At 45.1% G+C, this 25,064-nt stretch overlaps 1 protein-coding gene across 3 annotated transcripts in view; it reads right to left on the bottom strand.

The window, feature by feature from the left end:
* The window catches only part of POU2F1 (POU class 2 homeobox 1), a gene marked incomplete at both ends in the record, with an annotated part of 108,722 nt that extends 91,519 nt beyond the window's left edge, over positions 1-17,203 (bottom strand). For 2 of the 3 annotated variants that reach the window (XM_079542401.1, XM_079542403.1), the window contains one exon: positions 16,773-16,836. In XM_079542401.1, coding sequence (XP_079398527.1) covers positions 16,773-16,836 — 64 coding nt within the window. Of the gene's footprint in view, positions 1-16,772; positions 16,837-17,130 lie in introns of those variants that run through there. The other variant, XM_079542404.1, reaches the window with a different exon arrangement.
* Between the last annotated feature and the right edge of the window lie 7,861 nt (positions 17,204-25,064).

The raw sequence follows: 25,064 nt of genomic DNA, 5'->3' as shown, positions 1-25,064 counted from the left end.
GTGCCTAAAAATATCTCCTTCCCCAAGCCTCAAAACCCAGAATTAACTAGAAAAAGCAGAAACAAACCAACCAGCTTAATCATAAAAGCTGTGCTTAGATTACTGAAATTAATCTTTCCTTCACTACAGAGGTTTAATACAGAGGGCACCCACACTTACACTATTGTTTAAAGAACAAATGCAATGTTCTTTAAAAATTGGATCACCTCACACTATTAAACAGAGCCACCCGACATTGGCCATCACCCTACGTGAGGCCATTACTAGTGGTTTCCATTTGCAATTGTACTGATCATAGACTAATCACAGAAAGTCCACGGTGCTTGTTGTGCATGGGAGTCTGGATACACAGTGAGCACTGTTCTGGGCTACTTTCTGGAACAGACATCCAGCTTCAGCACTTTAGCCACCACCTACTCCAAATGCAGTGGGAGACTCAGCAGGGACATCTCTGTAGGTTTCATATGAGTTAGGAATACGCTCAAAGCTCTTGAAAGTAAATACAAGCAAGTTAACTGAATTGCTTTCAGGTTTATAAACACATCTTTGTTGAATTTTGTCCTGTTAACCACATACATATTTGCTTTTAAGGTATCATTTGTGTGTGTCAGTGAGCAAGGCATTTCCCAAGATTTACATTAGTTTTCTAAAGAGAAGTTCTGAACTCAGAATGTGGTTTATTCTAAGACAGTTTCTGTAACAGTCAGGAAATCCCCAAGGACTACATCACCATCACCTTTCCTATTTGAGTGTGATATTAGAACAGCTAGCTTCTGCAGCTTTTTGCCTTAGGTGCAGTACCTTCTACTGTGCTTTGGGCAAAAAACAAGATGCATGGGAATGCAGTGTTTCAGTGAAATCACAACTTCACGCCAGAAGGACAGGTAGCTGATCAAGAATGCCCTTTTTCTCCCAAAAAGGCACCTTGCACACAAATCTACAAACACAGTGGATGCTAAGAACAGGCATGGCAATTTCCTATACTGATTATTCAATATCTGCAATTTAATGATTACTGCTAAAACATGCTTCATTTTATTATCAATTCATTTAACGTATTGCAAGCAAGAAGAAACAATAACTGAGATCACCAGGAAAACACGTGAAGCATGGATGCTGGCAGCTAACAGCAATTCAAAAAGTAGAACCGTGCTATCACATCTTATGATTAAACTCAAAGAACATCAAAGAATGCTCTGGCAGTAATACATGAAATGAGGAAATGCTGGTTGGCTTTTTGTTTTCGGGTTTTTTTCTTTTTTCCTTTCCCAACAATGAAAAAAAGGTATTTGTATTGTCATAGCACTTCCAGCAAGTTGATATTAAAAAGGCGATTTCATGCCAATGTTGGCTGTTTAATCAGATAAAAAAGGCTTTCCTATTTCCCATTGTATAGATCAAGTTGGCTACAGGAGCCACACAGAGCTTTGAGCAGCACATTTTTCCATGAGGGCTGTATCGTTTGATCATAGCAAAGCACAAAGGCTGCTGGGTAATCTGAATGAGAGCTGAAAAAAAAGTGAGCCAGGCAGCCTGCTGAGGCCAGGATAACCATGTCAGGATAACCATGTCATCCTGGCATCCCACAGCACTTCCCAAACAGTCCGAGGGGTGGGGAGGACGCTTCATCTCCACGCGCAAACTCATGGACGTTCTCTCAAGGTTCCCAATTAACATTGTGTTTGTCAGAACTCATCAATAGCAACTTTGAAATGTGCTTGTTACAGCCAGCTTCCCTGCACTAAGGAAGATTCTCTTGATTGCCTGCGCAACATCAAATTTCAAATCTTTACTGCTTTGTAAGGTCATACACCGAATTTTCGAGATAGGTCTTTGCAAAGCACATAGCAATTTATGATGCCAATAAATGCCTCTGAAGACAGAGGTTTTGTTATGAGAGGACAGGGCACTTCTGAAGGGGTGTTTGTGCTGTTGCTCACAGCTTTCCCCAGCAGACTGGAGGCAGCAGAGGAACTGCGGGTAAAGTCACCTGCTATTCAGAACCGTGACAGATGGATGTGTTGATAGGTTAACAGGTCAGGTGGGACCCCAAGCAGGACCAAGTTCAGAAACTCCTCTTTCTACCAAGCGTAGTCCCTGAAGCAACACCTCCCTGATATCTGCAGCCTTCTAATACTTCCATGGTAGCAAGCAGCCCCTCAATCAAGACTTTGCTTTCTTTTGTTAACTCCTCTTTTATACGTCCTAACTCTGACCCAAATTTGTCTCTGGGCTGCGAAGCAGGTAAATTAACCAAAACAAGCACATTAGCCCTCCACACCCAAATTCCTTCAGAGCTGCTGATCCACAGAAAAAGCCTTCAGAGCTGCAGCCAAAAGTACCAGATCACCACCAGTAGCTCCAGCCATTGAACAGCCCAATTCAAACCACTCTTAGCTGCTGAGTCATGAAATGCAAGCTAATTACCCATCCATACTTCCACCAACATTACCACTCTCTTTCATGGAATACCAGCACTAGTACTAACTTACAAGATTGCTTATGCAAAATCTAGAACCTAAGCGTGCAGAATTTGGTACTAATGTATGAGCTCATTTTCATGCTGTACTTTCAATTAAAAATCGACAGCACTGAAATGAAGCTATTCCGATTAGTTTGCTTATTTTCTGGGTCCCAGAACGTAACTGGTCCTCACTGAGGAATTAAGAATACTGATAGCTTTTGTTGTTTCATTTAATTATTTAAAAAAAAAAAAAAAAAAAAAAAAAAAAAGGCTGGGGGGTGAGCCTTCCTTCCCCACCATGATGCTCATCATCCCATTCTCCTAAATGGGAAGTCTGAAACAGCAGCATCCTTTCTGATCCTCTCTGATCTATATACTGCAGATATAGAGCCTGCCTGTTCATAAAAGACAATATGGGCACTCGCACTCTCAAGCTGATTTTCGCTTTTTCCATTCCGAGCTTCCATTCTTTTTCACAAGTAAGGTGATCATTTTCCCCAAGCATTCTACTAAGCTGCCTATGCTCCCCCCTCACATGAGGGGAATTTTCACTGCCGAGGCACCTGCAGTCCAGAGCTTTAGATTCCAAGTATATTCAGCCTGATAATAACTGCCACAGCGCTATTTCTAAATGTAACACTAGCTCAGGCAAACACTGCTGGGAACTGAATGATCTAATCTCCATGTGACTAAAAAGTTGGGGTTTTCAGTTAGCAATTTTTCATGTATTGTTATGCCAGTTTGTCATTAAGAAAGCTCTATTCCTCCCAATAGCTTACTGTTTAGAAATGAACTCAAAAAACATAACAGCTAAATTATGAAGTGCTATGCTGAGAAGCACGTAGACCTCAGTAACAGAAGATTCAGCAATCAAATTGTATTAGTACTCTCAAATTAATAAAACAGGCATTACATACAGATAAACAGTCTGCATTTTTAGGGAAAAAAAACAACATATAGAGATTTTAATTCAAGCTATCTTAGCAATAACACGTTCATACTGATTAAAGAAAATACCTACTAAGCACAACTGTTACCAGCATAAACCAGCACATCTTCAAGTCGGTAATGGGAACAATAGCACCTGCAACAACATTTTACAGTCATCTCCGTATTAGAAGCTTATTACAACGTCTCCATCACATCTGTAACTCCGGTTGCAGCATGCCAGAATTCAACTTCCACAATAAGCTCATCAGAAATGACAGGATACACAACATATTTTTTTTTCTTCCTCGTCTGCAGAGACAACTGCAACTTTAATTTTCCAGATGTTTTCATCTTCCTTGCAGGCTGCCTGCGACATTCTCCCATTTGCTGGTGGATGATTTCAAGTCTCCATCTTTCTTCAGAGGAAGAAAAATGTGAAGAGGTCATTTAATTCTAACCTCCGATAAATGGATGGATGCTCAATACAATTTAATGCAAATGATAACCACAGTACTAAGCCATGAGAAGAAATCCACACACCCTACATTTTCTCCTTTTGTAAGCGCGCTGAAAGGCTAATAACAACAAATTTCAGTCCTACAGAAACCACCTTTGTTGAACTGAAGCAAAGGTGAACAACCTTTCTCTTGCCAATGCAAGATGTTAGAAAAAAATACCTGGCATGTCACTTAAACATACTTTGTGCTACTCAGTGATAACATAAGAAGTCTGACGGCCTAGAAATCTCAGGCAACCTCCAAGTTAAGCCATTAAGCCAGCATTAAACAGGCACTTGGTTATGCCAACAAACTAAAAGCACCTCAGTTAAGCTCAATGTTTTTAATCACATTTTATTGGAGGCTAAATTCAGAAATCCTATCACTTCACAAACATGAGAAAAAGGCTAAATACTTCTTTTTGACTATCAGAATGCAGCAGAGAATGCCACACTAAATGCAGCCGGCACTGCTACCTGTGAAATGAAATGGGGGTGCGCAACCCAGCGACAAATGGAAATGCTCAGGGAGCAGAAACAGCTGACCATTTCCAAAGGCTGATGGGCAGGAAGTTTCCTGGTACAACCTGCAGGTCAACAGACCCTTAAATGAGAGCAGGAAAACATTTTGCCTGCTTCAGGAAAGAATAGGACAAAGAAAGGCAAGCCAGAATTGAACAAATTCTTCTGGGAGAAGACGTAGCAGATCACTACTATGCTCCCATTCTAGTTTTAGAAGTACAAGCATTCCTCTCAGCTAGCTACAAAAGCGTTTTCCTCTCCATTCACAACACATCAGCTTTTGGGGCTAACGCAGCTGAAAAGGTCAAGATAAAGGCAGACGTAATATCTCAGGTTTGGGGGGTGAATTTATAGTAAGCAGCCATTAGGTTTCATTTGAGAGACCTGGAGCACGTTAGTTGCTGTTACTGAATAAACAAGCCCCGGGATCACACAGAGATGCTTATCACCGCGCCAGAGCTGAGGAAAGCTGAGAATAGAGTAGACTGCAGTGAAGTCACTGCCCTGAATTCGTGACATCATAATTGTTTCCATGGCAACTGGCTGTCTCAAGCACCGGCCCTGCCTCTGCCGCAGAGCCACGGCGCACCTGTGCCGCCACAAAAGAAGCCTCCTTATCCACACACACCTAGTCAGCAGCACGGGAAATAAGATATTACGGAAAGCAAATTGCCTTTCAATGCCTCGTTTTGTCCATCTGGTTTGCGACTTGTTTAAACGCTCAGGCACACAGAAAGAGGCCTGGTGAAGTATACATGCGATGAAAAGGGCCTAATTGAAAAAGTGATGTTTTTCTTCCACAGAAATGCTAATTTTTTCAGTATGGAGTAATTTTTTTATTTGTACTTTCCTCTCTCTGTGCATACATCTGCAGCCACATACAGCAAACCTATGCTCCAATAGGAAACACGGGGCAAGAACTCCCAGGGACAACAAACAAACATTCGTTTTCTAAGCCGGACAGCCAGTGCATGCGGGACTGTCACACAGCAGAACACAGCAGCAGCCAGCACGCTGAGAGCCTAGCCCTCCTTTTGTTTAAGGGCCGCCCCAGCAGAGCCTTCCACCACCGGTGGTTATTTCCAGTGCTCACTAAATGCAGTGCAGGGATCTGCAGGGCTCTGGCAGCAGCCACTAAGCAGTCTGCTCAGAAATCAAATATCATCCTTTTCCTCTAAGCTGGCCTTTCTTGTGGGCGCTCCCCCGAGTTTTCATATCACGTAGTAATCCCACGTCAAATGTTGCACAGCTCAGCCTTGAAGAGTTGATGAGAACCAAAGCAATCATTTCCAAACAAATTTTAACAAGTAGATCACAGCTTGTAGCGAAGTTTGCTACCTCAGTGGTTCTTAAAAACAATCCCTACGATTTTTGCCGGACCAAAGAATGCTTCCATATGCACCGAGTCAATCAGGCTACCGAGTTCCAGTGTGCACTGGTCAACAGCTTCTAAGAAAACAGCAACATCTTTGTTATCAGTTAAACCACATTTCTATCCTGGCTTCATGCCTCGGTCACTTTATTGCTATCCACAGCACTGATTACAGCAAAGGCAAAGGACAGAAGTACTGAAGCAGTCTGCCTGTCCAGCACCCACATTTTATAAAGCTTGTCACAACAAACAACTACACACAAAGCTGACACTGCAAGCGAGGTGAGGAGTTTAGATACAGGCAATTAGTAGACAGCTGCATCCACAACATTTGTCTCCCATGTTCTCCTGATATTAACACACATAACCAAGAATGACAGCTACAACTTGGATGACAGTGTCACAAAAATCCCTAACCAACCTGTCACAGAATTAAGCCTGTTCAAGAAACAACTGCCCATAGCAGCCTACATATTACAAGAAAACTGTTAATCATACCAAGCTATTCCCTGCTAATGAAAGGCACGTTCATTTCTCTACCTTCCAAGTGTTTGTTTTTCTAAAGCCTTAGGGACAGATGCTGCCTTTGGTGATTATTACTTGTGTATACAGGCATATAGCCTAATACACAAAATACAGTCAATACAACTGCCACAAACTCAGAAAACTGAAAGCAGCGAACTGATAAAACCTCAAGCAAGTCATGCCAGAAATGCAGACAGATTTCTCAACTTCTCTATAATAATTCCAAGCTTCTTTAAGTGTCTGTATTATACAATCCACAGACACACCTGTGATGAGAATATACAACAAATGGCAATGACACCTCCTCCCTCATTTGTAAATAGAGCATTTCTAGCTCAGATCCACACCACGTGAAATCAGAACTTCAATAAATAATGAAGATACTGCTCTGCCTGCCGTTAATTTTGCATTTAGAGAGACTGACAGATTAACTGATCCCTTAAGCAACTATGAACTAACGCCTCTTCTCTGAGTGCGCACAGAAAATGACAGATTGTCTCAAGACTTTGGAAAGAGTTTTTCATGCAACTTTGAAGTGATCTTGCTGAATGAGGTTTATCCCACCAACAATCCTTCTGTTACTCCTAACCTTCTCGCAAGTTAATGCTACATATGGAGAATGAGAGGACAGAACTGCTGGCACACCTTTGTATGCGGTATTTTTAATTCATATTATTAATCAATACTATTGAAGGAGCAACAATTGAAAATTTTTTTTCTTAAGATCTTTAGAGATGCCTAAAACACTTGCAAACCTGACTTATAGACCACACAGTGCAGAAACACTCCCTGTTCCTCCTATCCCCCCACAAACCAAGGTGAGAAACTCTGCATTCAAACTACCACATAGCAAATCCTTCCTACTACTGAAGAGCTCATTACCCAAAAATCACAGAAAACTGAAGTTAAAAAGCACTTAACTTCAATGCTATATACTTTAAAATTAGCCGTTAGCTTAAAAATAGCTAGTTTGCTAGAGATACTATTAAAAATGCGTTGCAAGACCTTCCTGGGTCCGTTTTCAATTTTAACTATGTTGAGAATGACATTAACGAAGTAGTTTTTCCAACACAAGCATGGTTCAGTCACATTCTCAGGAAGTTTTATGACACTGCGCTTTAGTCAGTCCTCAGCGTATTTTGAACACGTCCCTGCACTGCCACAGAAGGGAACCATATAAGGTGCAACTGTGATGGAACTAGGTTACCAAATGAAAATGCATCATTAAAAACAATTTTACCTCTTGGAAATCTGAAGGGAGATTATTCTTTACAACACCACTGCTTCCTGCTGCAATGAGAAAAGCAGCAGCCTCCCACTAAAGAAATTTCAGAATTATGCAGAGATTTCTGCAGCCTGTGCCTGTAAGATACTTCTGGAAGACACTCAAGACCCTCACAAAGTTGAGAATCTACTCAGCAGTGGATTCTTTGTATGCTGCAGTAACAGAGGCTGAATCTTTAAAACATGAACCCCTCCCATCTTCCCCTTATCTTCATGAGGTAAGACAGCAAAAGGAGCCTTCAATTCTCTACTTCCCATACAAGCAAACAGGAAAGACATAAGAGCAACACCTAGATTGCTTTACAGAGCTGCATATGTTCAGGGCATCAGAGAACATCATCTTTCCAGAACTCTTACGGTGCTGACGAGCTCTTTAGGGTAGGAAAAGAACAACCTATGAAACCTAAAATGAACTGAGAGATAAGCGAGAAGTCTATTCTCTTTTTGTTTGAAAGAAAGATCAAAAATCACCATACTGGCTCATGTGCAAGATACACCTGACCTCCTCCAACAGCAGACTCCTGATGTAAAACCAGGGTAAACAGAGACAGTGCCTTTGGTTACGTTCCCAAAAATGTAAGAACGTTCTTCTCTGTGGTTGCCTGAGCTGGATGTGAACAATGTGCAACAGAGTGTTTAGACCTTCCTTGTACTCTACCTTGCACAGGCAAAAATAACACATAAGCAGCAGAGGTTCAGATATCTGTTTTCTAGTTTACACTTCCATGTGACATCTCCTCTTCTGACAATTTGCATAAAAATCCCTACAACTGCTGCTACTTCTGCATCGTTTTCTAGCACAATGCTTGGCTAACTCTGATAGAAAGTGGTGCAGCCAGGCTTCTTCCTTACTTTGGCTCATCCAGCCTAAGCAAAAAGCATCTGTGCCTGCAGTAGAAGCTGGATAAAGGTTAGTGATGCTGTGAGAGTCAAGCAACTTGCCACGTTAAGACACAGCCACTCATCTGAAGTAAGGAACTGCTAGACTTGGACTAAGTACATATACAGAAGAAATCCTCAACTGTTCTGAAAAGTATTTCCAAGTTCCCAAGCTTAATCACTTTTGTTCTCATAAGATCTCTAAAGCTAACTATACTATAACTGAATTGGAACAGCAAGTAAAGATGACTTTACAACTTTCTTTTTTAAGGGAACCTACTAAGTACCAGACAAACTCACAATTTACACTGTAAGTTCAGATCAACACATTTAATAAAAAAGAATGACCAGACAGCCACATTTCTAACACTGAGAAGAGACATCTTCATTCAGACTCAAGCACTGCCAGCAGGTTACTGCTCCCTTTGCTCTCCCTACCTCCAGTCTCTCCATGCAATGCTACCCAATTTCTGCCAGAAGCTAGGGCAGTTTTACATAGCCTTTATCAGAACAGACAATAATCCAGAAAGTGACAGCCCAGTACTCTCCCTGCTTATGTTCCCACTTCTTTTTGGCAGCAACCCACTCTTAAATTGGATTAAGCGTAACATGAACTGTACCCTCAGGTACGATGACAAAGCAACTCAGACGATCCCTCACTCACAGATTTCAATCAGAATTATCTGGGCTTCTCCAGGCAGCTAAGACCACAGCCTTTGCTAACCTCGCTAATTTTAACCTGAATGGATTAGACAACACTCATGTGGGCAGACCCAACAGATGCAAGGGAACAGCAAACTCCAACAGTCAGAAGCAATGATGTGTCCACTGCTACAATTAGAAGAATCCATTCACAGCCCAAGCTTTCCAGCACATTTCCCAAAAGGTGTGCACACATGCATGTAGAACACAGTGGGAAGCACTGGTAGAAGCTGGTAGGGAGTTGGATAGCATTTTGTGGCATTTCCATCTCTCTGCAGCCTTCAGAACAATCAAGTGCCAATTCCAATTTAAACCTCCAGCTGAAAACTCAAACAGGAACGATAACCTTCTGTACTAAAGACCAGCAGGTAAGAAGCAGAATTATGGAAAAATAGAAAGGCATCTTTGCAGCAGAATTCCTGAAAGAAAGTTAAAGCACATTTTTCATTCAGTAGACCATATTAACTAATACATAAATGAGTGATTCATCAGATGTCTGAGTCATTTTTACCTTTATTCACTGTATACTCCTCCCCTTGGGCTATATCCAAGCAGTATAAAGCTAAAACTCCACACTGGTATGGTCAGGCACAAATTACTAAGTCACATGGCATTTTTCAAATAAAACTGAATCATCAGAAGGACAAAGAGAACAAACAGCAAAGGAGCTCACTGCAAAAAGGATGGCAGCTTCCTAACAGCCCTTAAGCCCCAAAGGAAAGGAAAAGAATAACAAGCTACATCTCCATCCTCATTCAACAGGTTTTTGTGCATATATTTTAAGTGTTCTGTAGTATTTACAGTCTAAATAATTCAGCTGTTCGTAGCTTTCTTTTCTAAAATTTCACGCTATGTCATACAGTGTGAAATACAGCTGTTTTATAAAGACTGCTAATACGCTACTTCATTCCCGTACAGCCAAAGCTGATCTCTGAAAAGGACAGAAAAAGAGGAACGCTGAAAAAAAGTTCAATGTCACAATGACACAGTTTATTGAAGATGCATCTTTTTCAAACCCATCACGTTAAATGGCTGATACAGAGATGGGTATCAGACAAATTTAGCAAAAGGAACAGTGCTTGTAACTTCCTAGGTACTTTTGACAGTAAGCCCTTTGGAGCCACAGTCTCTCTCACTGTAGGCAACTCTGAAACAATGGGAACCACCTACAGCGTGGTCTGTTCAATTTTTATTTAAGAGTCTCTATCACAGCAGCCATTAACGCAGTCATACCTGTGACAACATATGCCATGCTCAATTGTCAGCATCTGCTGGTTTCTAAGCTACTCATTTGCTGAAGTGCAGTTTCATCACCAATAACCTCTGTACCAGCTTATTGCTAGCACAGGAGGCCCAGCACTGTGCCCATGGCCACACACTCCCATCACTTCCCTTGGGCTAGCGCCATCTGAGACCAAGTTGAACCCACCGACTGTGGTCGTGCAGTGCTTCACACCATTCAAAGGTGAAGCTATACAGTGCAACTATGCAAACTAAAATACTTGCTGCTCCTGAGAAGAGGAAACTTGACTCTTCTTCCTTCTTCCCCCTACTCAGTTTGATCCTCTCTCTCATGCTGTCCTTAATGGAACTGAAGGCTTTTGTTAAGCCAACTTCAATTCACAAACTTGCAATCTAAAATTATGTCAGGCTAGTTAATCCACCTGGTTAGCAAGCTAATCATCCTACAGCATCTTAGAAATCAGTAGATGCTAGAACTGGTGCCAAGCAAGTGGTATGATCACACAGACAAGAGCACGACACCCCATTTTACAAAGGCACATAGCAACAGGACAAGAGGAAATGGCTTCAAACGGGAAGAGGGTAGATTTAGACTACATATTAGCAAGAAGTTCTTTACCGTGAGGTTTGAGAGAACTGGAACAGGTTTGGCCAGCGATGCTGTGGATGCCCCCTCCCTGGAGCCTGGTCTAGTGGGAGGTGTCCCTTGTTTATAGCAGGTGATCTGAAAGGTCCCTTTCAAACCAAACCAGTCTATGATTTCCACCAACAGGAATGCCATCAGATAGAACTAGGAGAAGACTTGAGTCAACATACGCGCTTCTTGTTCCCTCTGTCCATTGGTGCTACAGTTTGTCTAACCACGTCGCAAGCCAGTTCAGAGAGCTAAACCAACAAAAAACTTATTTTTAGCAAGGCATGTTTTCTGCCAACTTAATTCCCCACACAAGCTCAGCAAAGGAATCAGGCGAGCATCTGCACAAGTGTGGGGAAGGGGACAGGAACACACAGGGGGAGGAACCCAGACTCAGACTGATTTAAATTGCCACTGAAGTGCATACCCTACAGCAGATTCGCATCACGCCATAGTTAGAACTGACAGTAATCTGTGCCTTTACAACAGGAGGCCTCCAACACTGATGAGAGTACACAAGCATGTCAGCACCGAAACATCCTAAGCAAAGTATAACCTGGACACAAGCTTGTACAATTACATGCACGAGTAAAAGAGGTGCAGTATTATCCTCAGAAATGCTGTGAAACATTAGCTAATTATTCCCTCAGCAACACTTCAGTGAAAACATTCTCTATCATTCCCATTATATGGATTTAGCCAAAACTGCAAAGCAAGCAAAACTGGTGACAAAGTCAAGATTGGAGCCTAGTAAATCCTCTACTCCAAACCACCACTTCATCACTCAAGTGTGCTGCTTATTAACCCTAAACTAGTTCAATTAGCCAGTAGTAGTCCATTAAAAACAAAACCTTTGCGAACACCATGTAATGCATTAAAGAGGTCATAACTTCTAATATAGTTATGCTAACAGAAACAGATATTTGCTATCTGGTTGTGAAATAAGAAGCTAGGGAAAGGAATAACACTGACATTTTAAGTAATTATTTCTTCCAGGGAGAAGAATAAGCGTGCATGAAGCAGCGCGAGGGTCAACTCATACAAGAAATTTAACCCAAAGAACAATGGAAAGGAAAATGTATTTATGTGCGTGTTTTCAATTAGTTATTGTCAAATAGTTTCAAGTAAAACACGAGCAATTATTTAATATACACTAACCAAGACTAGCATCTTTCCTTAAACATATCAGTTCTCCCACACTCGCTCCAGCAAAACCCACATTTAACTCGCTTTGTATTGCGGCGCAGCACAAAAGGGAAAGGGGTGGGAAAATTTGTCAACAGAGAAGCAAATCTCTGCAGCAGCAAACAGCACTGTAAGCCTACCCAGCAACATGACATGGTCTCTCATTCATATCCCAGCACAAGCACCCAAACCAAGCACGCCGCATTTGGGACACTCCAGTCATCCTTAATTTTGTTCAACCCCTTTGAACAATAACTTTGTCACGGAGATTGAAGATGGGTCATGAAACAGTCATTTGCCAGGACCATCGCTGAATCTCTCCAGATAAATTCAATAAAAGCGTGAGTGTAAGCAGCTACCTAATTGTCAGCTGTATAAATTATCAATATCAAGATTGCTGTTTTATGGGCAACAACAGTTTAACAGGAATGGAGAGCATTGCTGGGAAAAAATAACTGGCTAGATATGCGTGTTAAACATGTTGCAATCAGACTGAAGTCCTGGATTGCAAGAGAGCCAAAATTTGATGAAAGCAAATGAATAAATTATTGCATAGTACAAACAACTACTGCAATTTTATCCAGAGAATCGAGAGAGAAAACAAATGTGTCTCTGGAAGAAACAAATGCTATTTATTTAATAGAAGAAAAAAAAAAGCAGGATGGCAGATCAACCAAACAAAAGCATTCTTGACAGGAGGGACAAAACACATACCTCAAAATTCTTTGCATCTTTGCATATTTGAACATAATGAAAACAGCCAAAAGGTGCCGCATTGAATTCGGATTTACCACTTGAACTTTGACAACAATTATTTAGGTGACAATGACAGTCAAGATCTCATTTTTCAGGGTATTATTAGGATTGACCAGGAGTAGGAACAACACAGCCTAAGAGACTTCTAACAGAGAATCTGTTGCTGCTTCACAGATTTAAAGGACAGATGGAGCTGAAGGTTACCTCACTGATTCCGTCAACTGAGGCAGCCCCACATCTCATCATCACTGCTCACTAAGACAAGCATCCAGAAACTATTCACATTCAGCATCAGGAAGTCAGTGTAACACTTACTTGCTTGAATTATTACTGTGGGCTAATCTTTGAGAAATTGTTAGTGACAGCAGATCTGAGATTTTTTCCTCCTAAGATGATAGGGTGGAAAGCTCAGCTTCTCTCCCTTTCCTTTGAGAAAGGGAGGAGTAACCCCCAGCTCCTACAGTTGATAATGTTACCATACTGACATCTTCCCAATTCTGGTCTTCACAGGTAATAATACCGGCAAATCTTTCATCCAACCTGCTGCTAGACTGAAAGTTCTGGTCAATTTGAGAGGGGCTATGGGTGAGGAGGGGGTTCACGGGGGGGAGGAGGGGGGGGCAAGGCAATGCCACCTTGATAACTGAGCAAAGGCAACCAGACTGTACAACTGCTGAACAGGGAGGACAAGCCTTCTTGCTTTTGTCCCTGAGAACAGCTGTTCAGAAGACAGCAAAATACCAGAACATAACACCCTTGCAACAGTTCGGAAGCACCAGGACAGCAGTACAACCACCCACCCTCACCCCAGCCAGGCAGTCCATGAGGAAGGGGGAAAAAAAAAAAAAACCATTTCTTTTATTCTCTCGCCACTGGCAGACAGGATCCGACACCCATCGGTAGTGAAGTACAGAAGTCCTTGCTCAAGACTGAGAAACAATATCTCAGCATTAGTCCTAGCATCTTCCAAAAAGCAAAGACGAGGCCAGGGTTTCAGAAAGGAGACTTCCCACTAACACACTGCCGCAGGCTTCACTGCCAAAGACATTTCTATCTGCATCAAGCTGGATATTCCAGTACAATTTTGAGCTACAACACGGTCTCACAATATGTTTGAGAGAAATGCATTTCTATTTTGTCATGTAAATAACCGAATACAGAGCCACAAACCCCAGTCCAGCCATAAGGCTGCACAAGGCCACTGTCCAGTGTTCCGTTCTATAAAAATTACTAAAACGTCAGGGACAAAGAAATTTTGTTTGCAAGACGCAATGTACATTTTTATCATCCCGGATAAAATATCTACAGTCTCAGCAGTGGTTAAATTGCTGCTATAAAGGAAATTGTCCTCAGATAAATGGTTTCCCTATGAGAAGGTTTCAGTGCTACACCTCACCCCAGGTCAATAAATCAAATTAACTGCACCTTGTCCTCTGGCCAATGACATCATCGGCTTGACCACATCTCGCGAAGCGAGTGCAAAAACATATGCTATTTAAGGCATGAAATCATATTACGGCTTTTTGTCCAGCCAGCCCCGGTGCTGTTGGGCTGTGAAACAGTCAGTCACCTCAACAGTCTCATTACCGCTTCCAGTGATTTTTTTTTTTTTTCCCTCTAGTATTCAAGGCCTGCCTTCGCCAAGGGTGAAGCAAAAAAGGATAAATAACCCGAGCCGTTATTTTTGTAAACCCAAACGCTTTTCATTAGCTGCAGCGTAGTATTTGGAGAGAAATTAAATTTAGAAGCCAACTGCAAAACAGACTGACCGCACTTGCATAGGAACTCTCTTCTCACAGCGTTTCAGAGATGTTTACATGCTAATGGGTGCAGTTACTGGGAAGAGTCCTGCTGCTAGGTCCTTTTCTCCACGGGCTGAAAACAATGGTCACTAATGAAAACCTAGACAGCTTTATCCAGACCTGTGCCGCATACATGAATTTTTTAAAGTTGCCGTCTCTTTCTAATAAAACAGTCCATTTGTTTTCTTTCTAAGTAGTCTCATATCTGGTTTAACACCGAATTACTGCAGACAATTTAAGAGGATTAATTTCAATTTCCACTTGGTGGTCTTACGCCACAATCGCTGCAAACTTATCTTCCTTCCTAGGCCCTGCGCTGCCTAGTGGCATCTTTTTTTCTTGAAAGCCAAATCTAAATGGGAAAAGAAAAAACCCACAGCCAACCAGAATAGTCAGATTCAAGCAACGACAAAAGCATCTGACACACAGCACTGCTAAACTGCATCCACACCAAGCAAAAAGAAAGCGAATAAGATTATCCTCAATGTATTCAATACTGTTTGTGTTCAGAGGGAGGAGAGCTGTTTGGATTTTGAGTGTGCCTTCAGCAGTTCTCCCAGTGCCAGGAAACGTAAATTAGGAGCAACTCTCCTTTAAGGAAAAGAAGCAAGGACAAAGGGACCAAAAATGCCCAAGCCTCTGCAAAGCAAATATGAAAGGCACAGCTTTACAGTCCTGAGTTGCTATAAATTAAAAATAAGCTCCTTATTTAAAAGACATGAGTGTTTGAGAATCTACGAGCAGATCTGATGCTGCTCAGGCCCCAGGAGGGTTTTGTTTTTGCTGGCAGGGGTGGAGTGGAGGTTGGAGGGGGGGGAAAGGGGGGGAGGGGGTCATTTTGGTTATTAGTAAATAAATCAAGCAGCAGAGTGAGGCCTAGGCGCTGCCAGAGCAGCCAGGGCCCAGCTCCCCCTCCTCTCCTCACACCGCCTGGGTTTGATCTCGGGGCCCTGTGGGTTGCCAAGAAATTTTAAAAAAAGCGAGAGAGAGCGAGAAAGAAGAATCACATTGAACCACAAAAGCACATGGGGCGAATGTAAAATATAAACACGGCGTTGGGCTCTGAGTGGCTGTTATTAAAGGTCTGAATTACTAAACATGAGAGGCGGGGAAAGCCGGGCGGCCATTTCAATAATATAAACCTCCCCGAATTAGACATTATTCAAATGAGAGGGAGAAGGGAGAGGAGGGGGAGCGGGAGCCGGGCCCGCACCCCGCGCTGCCGGCACCGCGCCGAGCCCCCTGCACGGGGCCAGGGGAGGGGGCGGCGGGGCCGCACCCGGGGGGCTGCCCCGCTGGGGGCGGGGGGGGCAAAGGCGGAGGGGGGAGAAGGGGAAACTCCGCGCACCCCCCCGCAGCCCAGACGAGCGCTGACCCCCGCACCTCGCGGGAAGGAGGGGGGGGGGGGGACTTTACAGATAAAGCCACGCCGCGCTCCCGCCCTCTCTCGTCTTCCCCCTCCCTCCCAGAGGCCATCCGCACCCATCCACCCCGTGCCCGCGGGCTCTGGGGGAAATAACCCTGGCTGGGAGCCGGGGGGGTGGGGGGGAGGGTGGGCAGCAGAACGCCAGCCTTTCTCCCATTCCCGGCCCCACAGAGGGGCTCTCGCCCCGGCCCCCCCCGCCCCGCTACCCCCCCCCGGCCCCGCAGCCCCCCCGGCCGCCAACGCGCAGAGCCCCCCCTCTCCCGGCCGTTCTCCCCCCCCCGGACCCCGCCGCCCCCCGGCGCTGCCCCGGCTGCGGGCGGCCGCGAGTGCGGCCCCGCGCGAAGGAGCGGGCGGGCGGGTGAGGGAGGGAGCGCGCGTGTGTGTGTCCCCGCACGGGGAGGCTGCCTGCCTGCTTCCCCCCCCCGCTCCCTCCTGCGCCGTTAATTATAATAATCCTGAGTACTAATAAATTATGCTAAGCGGGGCGGGCGGGCGGCGGGGGGGCCGCGTGTGCGAGTATGAATATGAATATGTAAAATGCAGTAATGATTACCTGCCGCTGCCGCCACCGCCGCCGCCGAACTCTCATCTTGACTCGCTGCTCCTCCGTCCGCCATTTTGAATATTTTAACCAAAATCGGCCGCCCGATAAACCCTCCCCCGCTCCCGGCCCCCCCTCCCGCCCCTCCCCCCGCCGCGCGACCCCTCCCCCCGCGTCCCCACCGCGCAGCCGCCAACGAACAGCGCCGCGGCCTCGCTCTGCGCCTGCGCGGGCCTCGCGCCGCGCTCGCGCTCCCCCCCCTCCCAACGGCGCCGTCGCGCAGGCGCGGGGGGTGCCGCCTCGCACGCGCGCCCCCCACGCACAGCTCCGCGGGCTGCGGCGCGCAGGCGCGGGGCTGCGATCTCTTCACCTCTGGCCGAGGCCTCGTTAACGTGCGCGCGGACGGGCGCTGGCGTTTCAGTTGCCCCCCTCCCCCCGGCCTCACACACGCGCGCACATATAGGCGCTCTCCGGTCCGTTGTGTTGGGAGAGGGGGGCGCTTGCGCAGTGAGGCGGGCGGGGGGAGGGTGTAAATGGCTGTGGGATGGGGAGCGCGGCGCCCAGGTGACGGGTAGCCGTGCCGTGAGGGAGTGGCGGTAACGGTCAGTCGTGGTGGAGGCGAGCGGCGCCAGGCTGAGGGGCTCTGTGGAGAGGGGAAGAGCTGTGTATGTGCCGAGCGGCTGTGTGAAAACGCCCATCGTGAAGGCTGCTTGGGAGACAGGTGCTGCCCGAGCTCAGGGCAATATTAATCCCCTATGAATAAAAAGGAATACAAAGAAAAGGAAATAACAGATCAGGCCGCTTTGTGCAGAGGAGGTCTGTTCCTCCTTCAGAAAAGAGCAGTTCTGAGCACACGTTCCCCTCGTTGCACACCCTGGGTACCGCGGTGCTCCTGAGGTGTCTGTCACAAGTCCGTCTTCTGCAACAACTGCCACCGAACCGAAGGGAGAAGGAAGTCAGGCCTTATGGCCCCCTCGCTTAAGGGCTGAGAGTACATGACGTGAGCCTAGAGAAACCCACAGATCAAATGAGCCTTACATGCAGAACTTCCAAATGACTACACAAGCAATAAGTGGGCTGAGTGACTGAACTTTGCCTCTTTCACAAATTCGGCAGAGCAAACATCGCGTTTGCTAATATTCTTCACCTTAGTGCTGCGTAAATAGATGATATTGCCAAGCTCTGCAACGTGCACTCATAAAAAGAGGAAACAGAAGGTGCTATGGTGTTTGTTAAGGACTTGCCCTTAACGTTTTCCAAGGGTCGTTAACTTCGATGGGTCAGAGTCCAAGCTGAATTTTCTTCTGGGGCTCAAAACCTCGTGGAATAAAAAAGACTGGCGAGAATCCATCCTTGCAGACTGTTGCTGGAGGAATTATGAATTGTATCAGAGGCAGTCGCTAGGTTTTTTCACTGGTAGGGAAGAACCAGAAAGGACAGGCTGTCAGAAGGAGGCAGCGGGGTTTCTCTGCAAAGGCTCAATCAGTAAGGTAATCTTGGCATTTTTATTTAAAAATAAATTTGTCTGGCAGTGTTTTTGTGGGATTTGTTTGATTCATTTTTTCCTATCATAGCAGAACCTTTCAAATGTTGCTGAAAGCAGGAGTTGAAATGGACTGTACTGTGAAACAGCAAAACACTTCCCTCAACGCTGTAATTCTGCCCCTGCACATTCATTAACATCATTTGGTACCAGTAATTAAGCACTTTGTCTCTCAGAAGATCTACGCTTAACACACAGGAGTGAAAATGTAAACAAAGGCATATTGTTGTGGCTCCTCTCCCACTCAGCCATTAGCCTTGTGGGCCAGTTAATCCAGTTTTATGGCCAGGTTATACCAGCACTGCAGCACACAGTGGCTGCACCGTGACAGATAAAGATGCAGAGAAAAGGGGCTAGATTAAGGCTCTGCACAGCTCTAATCCTGCCTACGCTGAATATTCTCTTCCATATCTTCTCATCTTACCCGCAGACTCTACTCAGTCCCACACGCTGCTTCCCAGTCACCTGCAGAAGCTGCTTCTCTTCAGGGAGCATATGCTCCATTTCCACACCTGGCTTAGTCCTTGCTCTCACGCAGCCTCTGCGTGCTTCGCCCACAGCCACAGAAGAAATGCTGTCTGAAAATAAATAGTTACTGTTTTGTCTGCTTGCTGCTGACCTGTTCTGTGTTTTCTGATAGACTGGCTGTAAGGAAAACTTCATTTGGCCACATATCTGCTCTCCCTCTCTCTTTAAAGGTTGCTCTGGGTCTCTACATCCTCTTCCCCAGTTTGGTTTGAAAGCATCTCAATCTCTTGCCTTCCCCAAGGTGTCGTACATCCCTGTGGCTATGTACCCAGGAAAGCTGGCCAAATCACTTCTGATGAATAATTGATCAGGTAAATTTTGCCTCTATTTCACTTGTGAGTTGTCTGCAAACAGCCTGTGATTTCTGCAAACTTATTATTTGGTGTTATTTGCCACATAATGCCCAGCCAGCTCCGTATTCATGAGCAACTTGCTGGAAATATTGGAAATTTGAGATAATTGGACACCAAGATGATACAAAGCTTAGTCCTACAAGCAGCTGAGTTCCCCACATTCATTTCACAAAAAGACTGAGGTGCAACGCTTGCAGTTGTTTGGCTGCAGCCAGCGAGGCTGCAGTTACAAGCATGCTTACATGCTTTGCTGAGGCGGGGCTCAAAGCATTGAGCATCTTGTGGGACACCCTGTTTCTGTTGTCTGACCGGGCTCGTCTGCTTCATAAAATTGTTTCCTTCAGGGATTTTGCTTTAGAAATGCTTTCTCGCAGTGAAAAACAATACCACATTCAAAATTAACACACCTGCAAAGGAAAGAAATAGTATATCAGGATCTTTTAAAGCTCTGCAATAAATCTCTGTCATTCCGATTTTGATTCAGGTATCTCCTAATTCACAGCCCTGCTGGGCCTGCTCTACTTGTGCCTATAACCCCAAATTTTCTACAATGGCCATATTGCCTCCTCAATTTCAGATGTTGTGCCAGAATTAATTCAGTGCTGTTGCAGAGACAAATATATATATATATTATATATATATATATATATATATATAAATCAGGTCTGGAGGCAGGGCACAAAAGAGTGACAGTTTAAGGTGGGGAGGCAGGGACAAGAGAATCCCAGTATTTAAGCAGCAAGCAGACTGGGAAGGAAGGAGCCTTTTCACCGCACATCTGCAGTGCATAGAGAAATTAAGAACAAACTTATCTGCTCTGCTCCAGCTCCAGCTCCACGGCAGCACTCAGATCCGAATCCCTGACGCTGCATTTCTCACACAATGTCTCTTCTCTCCATCATTTTTTCTTCACATCAGATTTCTCTCCTTTCCAGGGATGTCCTGTTTCTGGACTGATGTTTGCTTCACCTTTCCTTTCTGCTCTCCATAATTCCTCCTTTATACTGCAACAGAGATTTCTGCCTCAGAACAGCCTGTTTTGCCCCATGGCTTTTCAATCATAACTCCCCAGAACCTCTCTGTTCATTCCTTTCGCTTCCAGACTGCTCAGATTGTGTCATCTTTAGTCCAACTTGTCTGTATGGCTCTGCTTACTGCTTCTCGTATGTAATACACTTTCGTACAGAGACCAACAGCCTCTCTGCTGCAGTCTGTGTTACAGAGGTTACAGTCTCATTTTTAACATGATGCAGAGATGAACATCAAAGGACAGCCCATGTCTCAAAAAGCTCGCAATTTGGAGAGATGGCAGGCAAAGAATGAGGGAAAATAGGATTAGCAGCTCCTTGATCAGGGAGAATGCAAGGGTCATGCACAGTTCCTCCAGTGTCACAGTGGAGATGCTAGGACCTCAGCTAGTGTGGGGGTATACTGGGGCTGTGCAGTCCACTCCTGTCAATGCTCTGCTATTTCACCTTTCTCCCTGATGTTGCTCCCCATCCTGTTTCTCGGCATGAAGGGGACAGCCCACACTCGCACACTGGTGCTCCTTCCAGTGCTCTGCCCACTCCTTCCCACATACCTTGTAAGTGGTGAGCACCAAGAGCAGAGGAGAGCAAACTGCCCGTTGCATATACAGGCTCCTGTTTTCCCCTGAACACTCCTCTGGCTTCCTTCGAGCAAGCAGCTTTCCAGCTCTGTTTCTGTCCCTCTCCTGTTGCCTCTGGACTGGAGAAAGGATGACCCCAAACCTCTTATGTCTAGTGTCGTGGCTGGCCTTGTGGATCTCCCAGATAACAAGAGGGAAGTTGTGCCATCTTGCAAGGCTCTGCTCCTCCCAGCTGCTAGCCTACTGCTTTTTTGGACATGGAGCACAGATGAAACATGATTTTCATTTTCGTATTTGTAGAAAAACAGTGATTCAGAACCTTCACACATCCTCAGGAAAGGGAGAGCTGATCACTAGGAGGACGCCTATCTTTTCAGGTGGGTTTTTCAGTCTGTTTCTCACCCTCTGCCACTTTGGCTACACTTTGTTTCTCTAGCTCAATCTTTTATATACATTTCAATGGTTTTCATCAATGCAGCCTTTGAACACCTTCCAATTTTAATCATCTATCATTTAACCCATGACCAGCTTAGGTGGTTCAGGAAGTTATCGCCATGCCTTCTTAGCAATGGCAAATCTAGGCAGAGAAACTCAGTAATACGTCCTCAGTTACCTATGAGGCAAGTAGGTAAAACAGGCAAACTGTGCCCTGAGCCTAGGACCACGCTTAGCTTGCAGAGATCCACAGCCTGACCCTCCTCCTGCAGAGGGACCACAATGGGCTTCTGAAGCTTGATTCAGTGCTCCTGGAATTGGGATTTGCCATTACCTGATCCAAGTAGCTGCTCAAGACCGCCATGGTGAGTTTCTCTTCCCCTTTTACTACAAAGGAACACTGAAAATATGCACTATTAGCATTTTGGGGATTGTTAACTAACACTGGGGAAGCGCTCACATATCAGAGAGAGTGAGACTGCAGTCTGGCAGACCCCATCCAGATGGACAAGCCATGTTTCACACCTGTAAGAAAATGAGGGCCACGTTGTTTCAGCCAGCCTCATAGTGCAGTGTCTGCTGTAGGCTTCAGGAGTGCTCTGGGGATGCTTTTACACGAGGAACCAAATTGGTTTTGACCTCAGCAAAGAGGGGGCCAAGAGGGATGCATCTGACACCTTTTAGCAACCACAAGGTTTTCTGTCAAGTAGACACAGCCCGCGAGACAAACTCACAGCTGGAGTTGGGGTGCTTTTGAAAACATTGTCTTTATTCTCTACCTCCCATTCTTCCAGGACAGGCGCTTTGCTTATTCCCTCTTCAGAAAGGACTTTTCTGGCACACAGCCTAGCCTGGCTGGAGATTAGGGATTCTCTCTGCCCCTTCATCCTTGAATATTTCCTTTTAATTTCACAGTTTAAATTCCAATTGTGTAATTACATTCTGCCTACCCTGAATTCCTCTGTAATTTCAATTGGACACGGTGTCCTTCACTCTCTAGTTTGAACTCTCACAGTGCTGTGGGGCACTGTTAAGAGGCTGCCACGCTCCACTCTGGTCCCATTTCATGTATATGGAGAAAGAGAATGGGCCTAGATCTCTTTGAACTGAAACTGCTGCTCCATATAGAGGAGACAGGGGTTGCTATAGAGTGACAAGGCAGTCTTGCCCCACAGCAGTACATTGGGCGTTTCTTACAATGCCTCGGTCTGAACGAATTTTTGGAGTAAAAGCCTGTCTGAAGGTATTTCTCCCTCACAGTACATACCCTTTAATCTCAAGTAAAGCTGTGCGGAGACCCCCAAACCACTACTTTGCTGAATTTATGTGGCTTGAGAGTACCTGCTTGCACCGTTTAACATGGCAGAAATGCCACAGTGATTTAATTTAGGTCTAGGGAGTTGTGTAGCAATACAAGGGCAGGTAGCACAGATGCCTAGTTCGGTAAAACGCTTTCCAAAAATGGGCAAATCCCAAGCATTTTATGACCCAACCCCAGTATTTCCTGCTGATGTTGTCCCGCCAGCATTTTCTTTCAATCCCTGCCCTGGTGACAGTCACTGGAGTCCCACATCCCGATTTGTTTCCTCGTGACATCTTACATCCCCAAATATTTCCGCTTCTCCTGCCTCCTTCCCTGTGGCACAGCTACTTACCGTGTCAGTGTGCCTGCATGCTGTCTCTCAGGTGTCAGAGAGATTCACCTTCCACATTTCCACCATCTTCTGCTGTGTTGTTGTGTGGAAACTTCTGGGGGACAGGGAGAAGAGGAGGCAGCAAGTGTCAGTGAGATAGTCCTCAGTCTTCTGTTTTGGAACCAATTTCCTCTCTTTGCATGAGTTCTGCGTCACGCTCACGGTAAAGAGCTGCTCACCTGCTTTAAAATGTTTATATGCAACTCAGCAAACCCAGGTTTACTACAGAAACAGGAATTATTACACGTGTAATCAACCTCTCACTGCATTCTTTTCACCATGTTTATGCCACTGTCAGAAGCATGTGGGGCTGATACCGTCATTAGCAACAGCGTCCTTCCTCAGAGCTCATTTCCCTTGCTGGAAAAACACTCTGGATAGTCCCACCACTGCACAAAAAAGCATCAAGCTTCTTGCTGGTGGTACTAAAGCTACATGGAGACTCTCTCACTCTGGCTTTTGATGGGACTTTGGCTTTGTACATACTGCACAACTGGTCCTGCTCCCGAGGGAAGTCTTTATGCTTAGTCCCATGGTGGCTGTTCGTGTCTCTATCTGCAAACAGCAGATAGATCAGATGAGATCAAGTAGACCATATTTCCATGTTTCCTTGGTTAGCTTATACTGTTAAAAGTGAGCTGTTGTTAGGAGGAAACAGAGCATGTAATAACTAGAGTTGGGTTTTGTTTGGCTTTAAGTCATAAATCTGAAAGGAAAGGAAAGAGCCATCACGTTCATCCCCAAGTTTGTCATACAATCAGCAAGGGGCAAGGCAGTAGTATGGGCAAGAAAATGAAACATGTGAAGGTACAAGTGCCAGCGGGGGGAAGTCACTGTTGCTTATTGTCAGTTTTGGTGTGACACAGAAAGTTCAGCTAATCCTCTTAGTTACAGAGACACACGGGTGGGGGGAGATTGTTATCTCAAGCAATTTGCTGGCTCTACTCCTTTTTTCCTTCGAGTTTCTTTTCGCCTAATTGAACAGCATTTCTTCCTGGGACTGGTTTGCAATAATCCTGGGGCCTCATCAGGGAGAGCACAAAAAACAGGGAAAGGAGAAGCAGCCTGAGCAAGGCAGCCATCACCACAAGCTTCTCTCTTCAGACAGGTATCAGATTTGACTCCAAGAGGTGAGGGTTAGGAATAAAATAACAATTCAAAGTGGTAATGAGCACGCGTGCCACAGCGATCACTCAGAAAGGTGTGCCTGGGATGGGTCATTAACAGCTGCCCAGACACTGGGGAACTGGGGGGTCTGAGGTAGAGCAAGGCAAAGGTTGCGCTGGCGCCCATCAGAAACGCGTGGATTCCACTTGCATTGCCAAAGGGAAGTGAGTGTGGTAAATCTAATCGACAGTCAAAAGGTGAAGCAGAACAATAATAACAGGGGAGGTTTGTTTTTATTTATCGAGGAGATAAGGATTCAACTACAGGCGTTGAAAGACAAAAGCCACCTTGTTCTGAGGAGACAATTATTCCACCCACTCTCACTCATCATCAAGGTTTTAGTACTATATTACTAAGGGTATTTAAAAATTTCTGAGCCTCAGGGTTGGTAATGTTTGTGCAAGCACTCTGCCAGTTGCCACAGGTGTCATTTTACAAAAGATCTGGATAATTACATGGTATCGTCCTGAAGATGGCAGTAGCCAGGGGCGGTTCTTTAGCAGATGCCGTTCCTGATCCTGGAGCAGGGTTGGTGTTACCAGCAGGTAACCAGGTTTGGAAACCATTCCACGTGCAGACAGAGCCTTAGCCACCTATCATTTTCTGAAGGCTCGAGACTGCTTCCACCACTGTGATATTACATCCCAGGGAAGTGAGGCTCTGGTTCCCTACCCTTCATGATTCACCCTGGAGAAGCTGAATTTATTAAGGTGGAAAGTGGTCGACCCAAAGAAGAGCTGGCTTGGTGAATAGCTTGCTCACTGCTAACTATATCAGCTCACAGCCTAATACACTAATACCAATTTACTCCAGTATCCTGAACTGAGAATGGCAGAAATTAGTGATTCAACTGAGGATCATATCACTGTGGTTAAAGAATTCATTGCCCCCCAGTTGAGGAGATGGAGTACCTTTTCAGTTAGGGCAGCTAAATCCAACAGAGACTAAATTAGAACAGTCAGATGAGAGAGAAGG

This window comes from Tetrao urogallus (assembly GCF_951394365.1).
Source record: "Tetrao urogallus genome assembly, chromosome: 1".
Classification (NCBI taxonomy): Eukaryota; Metazoa; Chordata; class Aves; order Galliformes; family Phasianidae; genus Tetrao; species Tetrao urogallus.
This window is presented reverse-complemented; position numbering and strand designations above follow the sequence as displayed.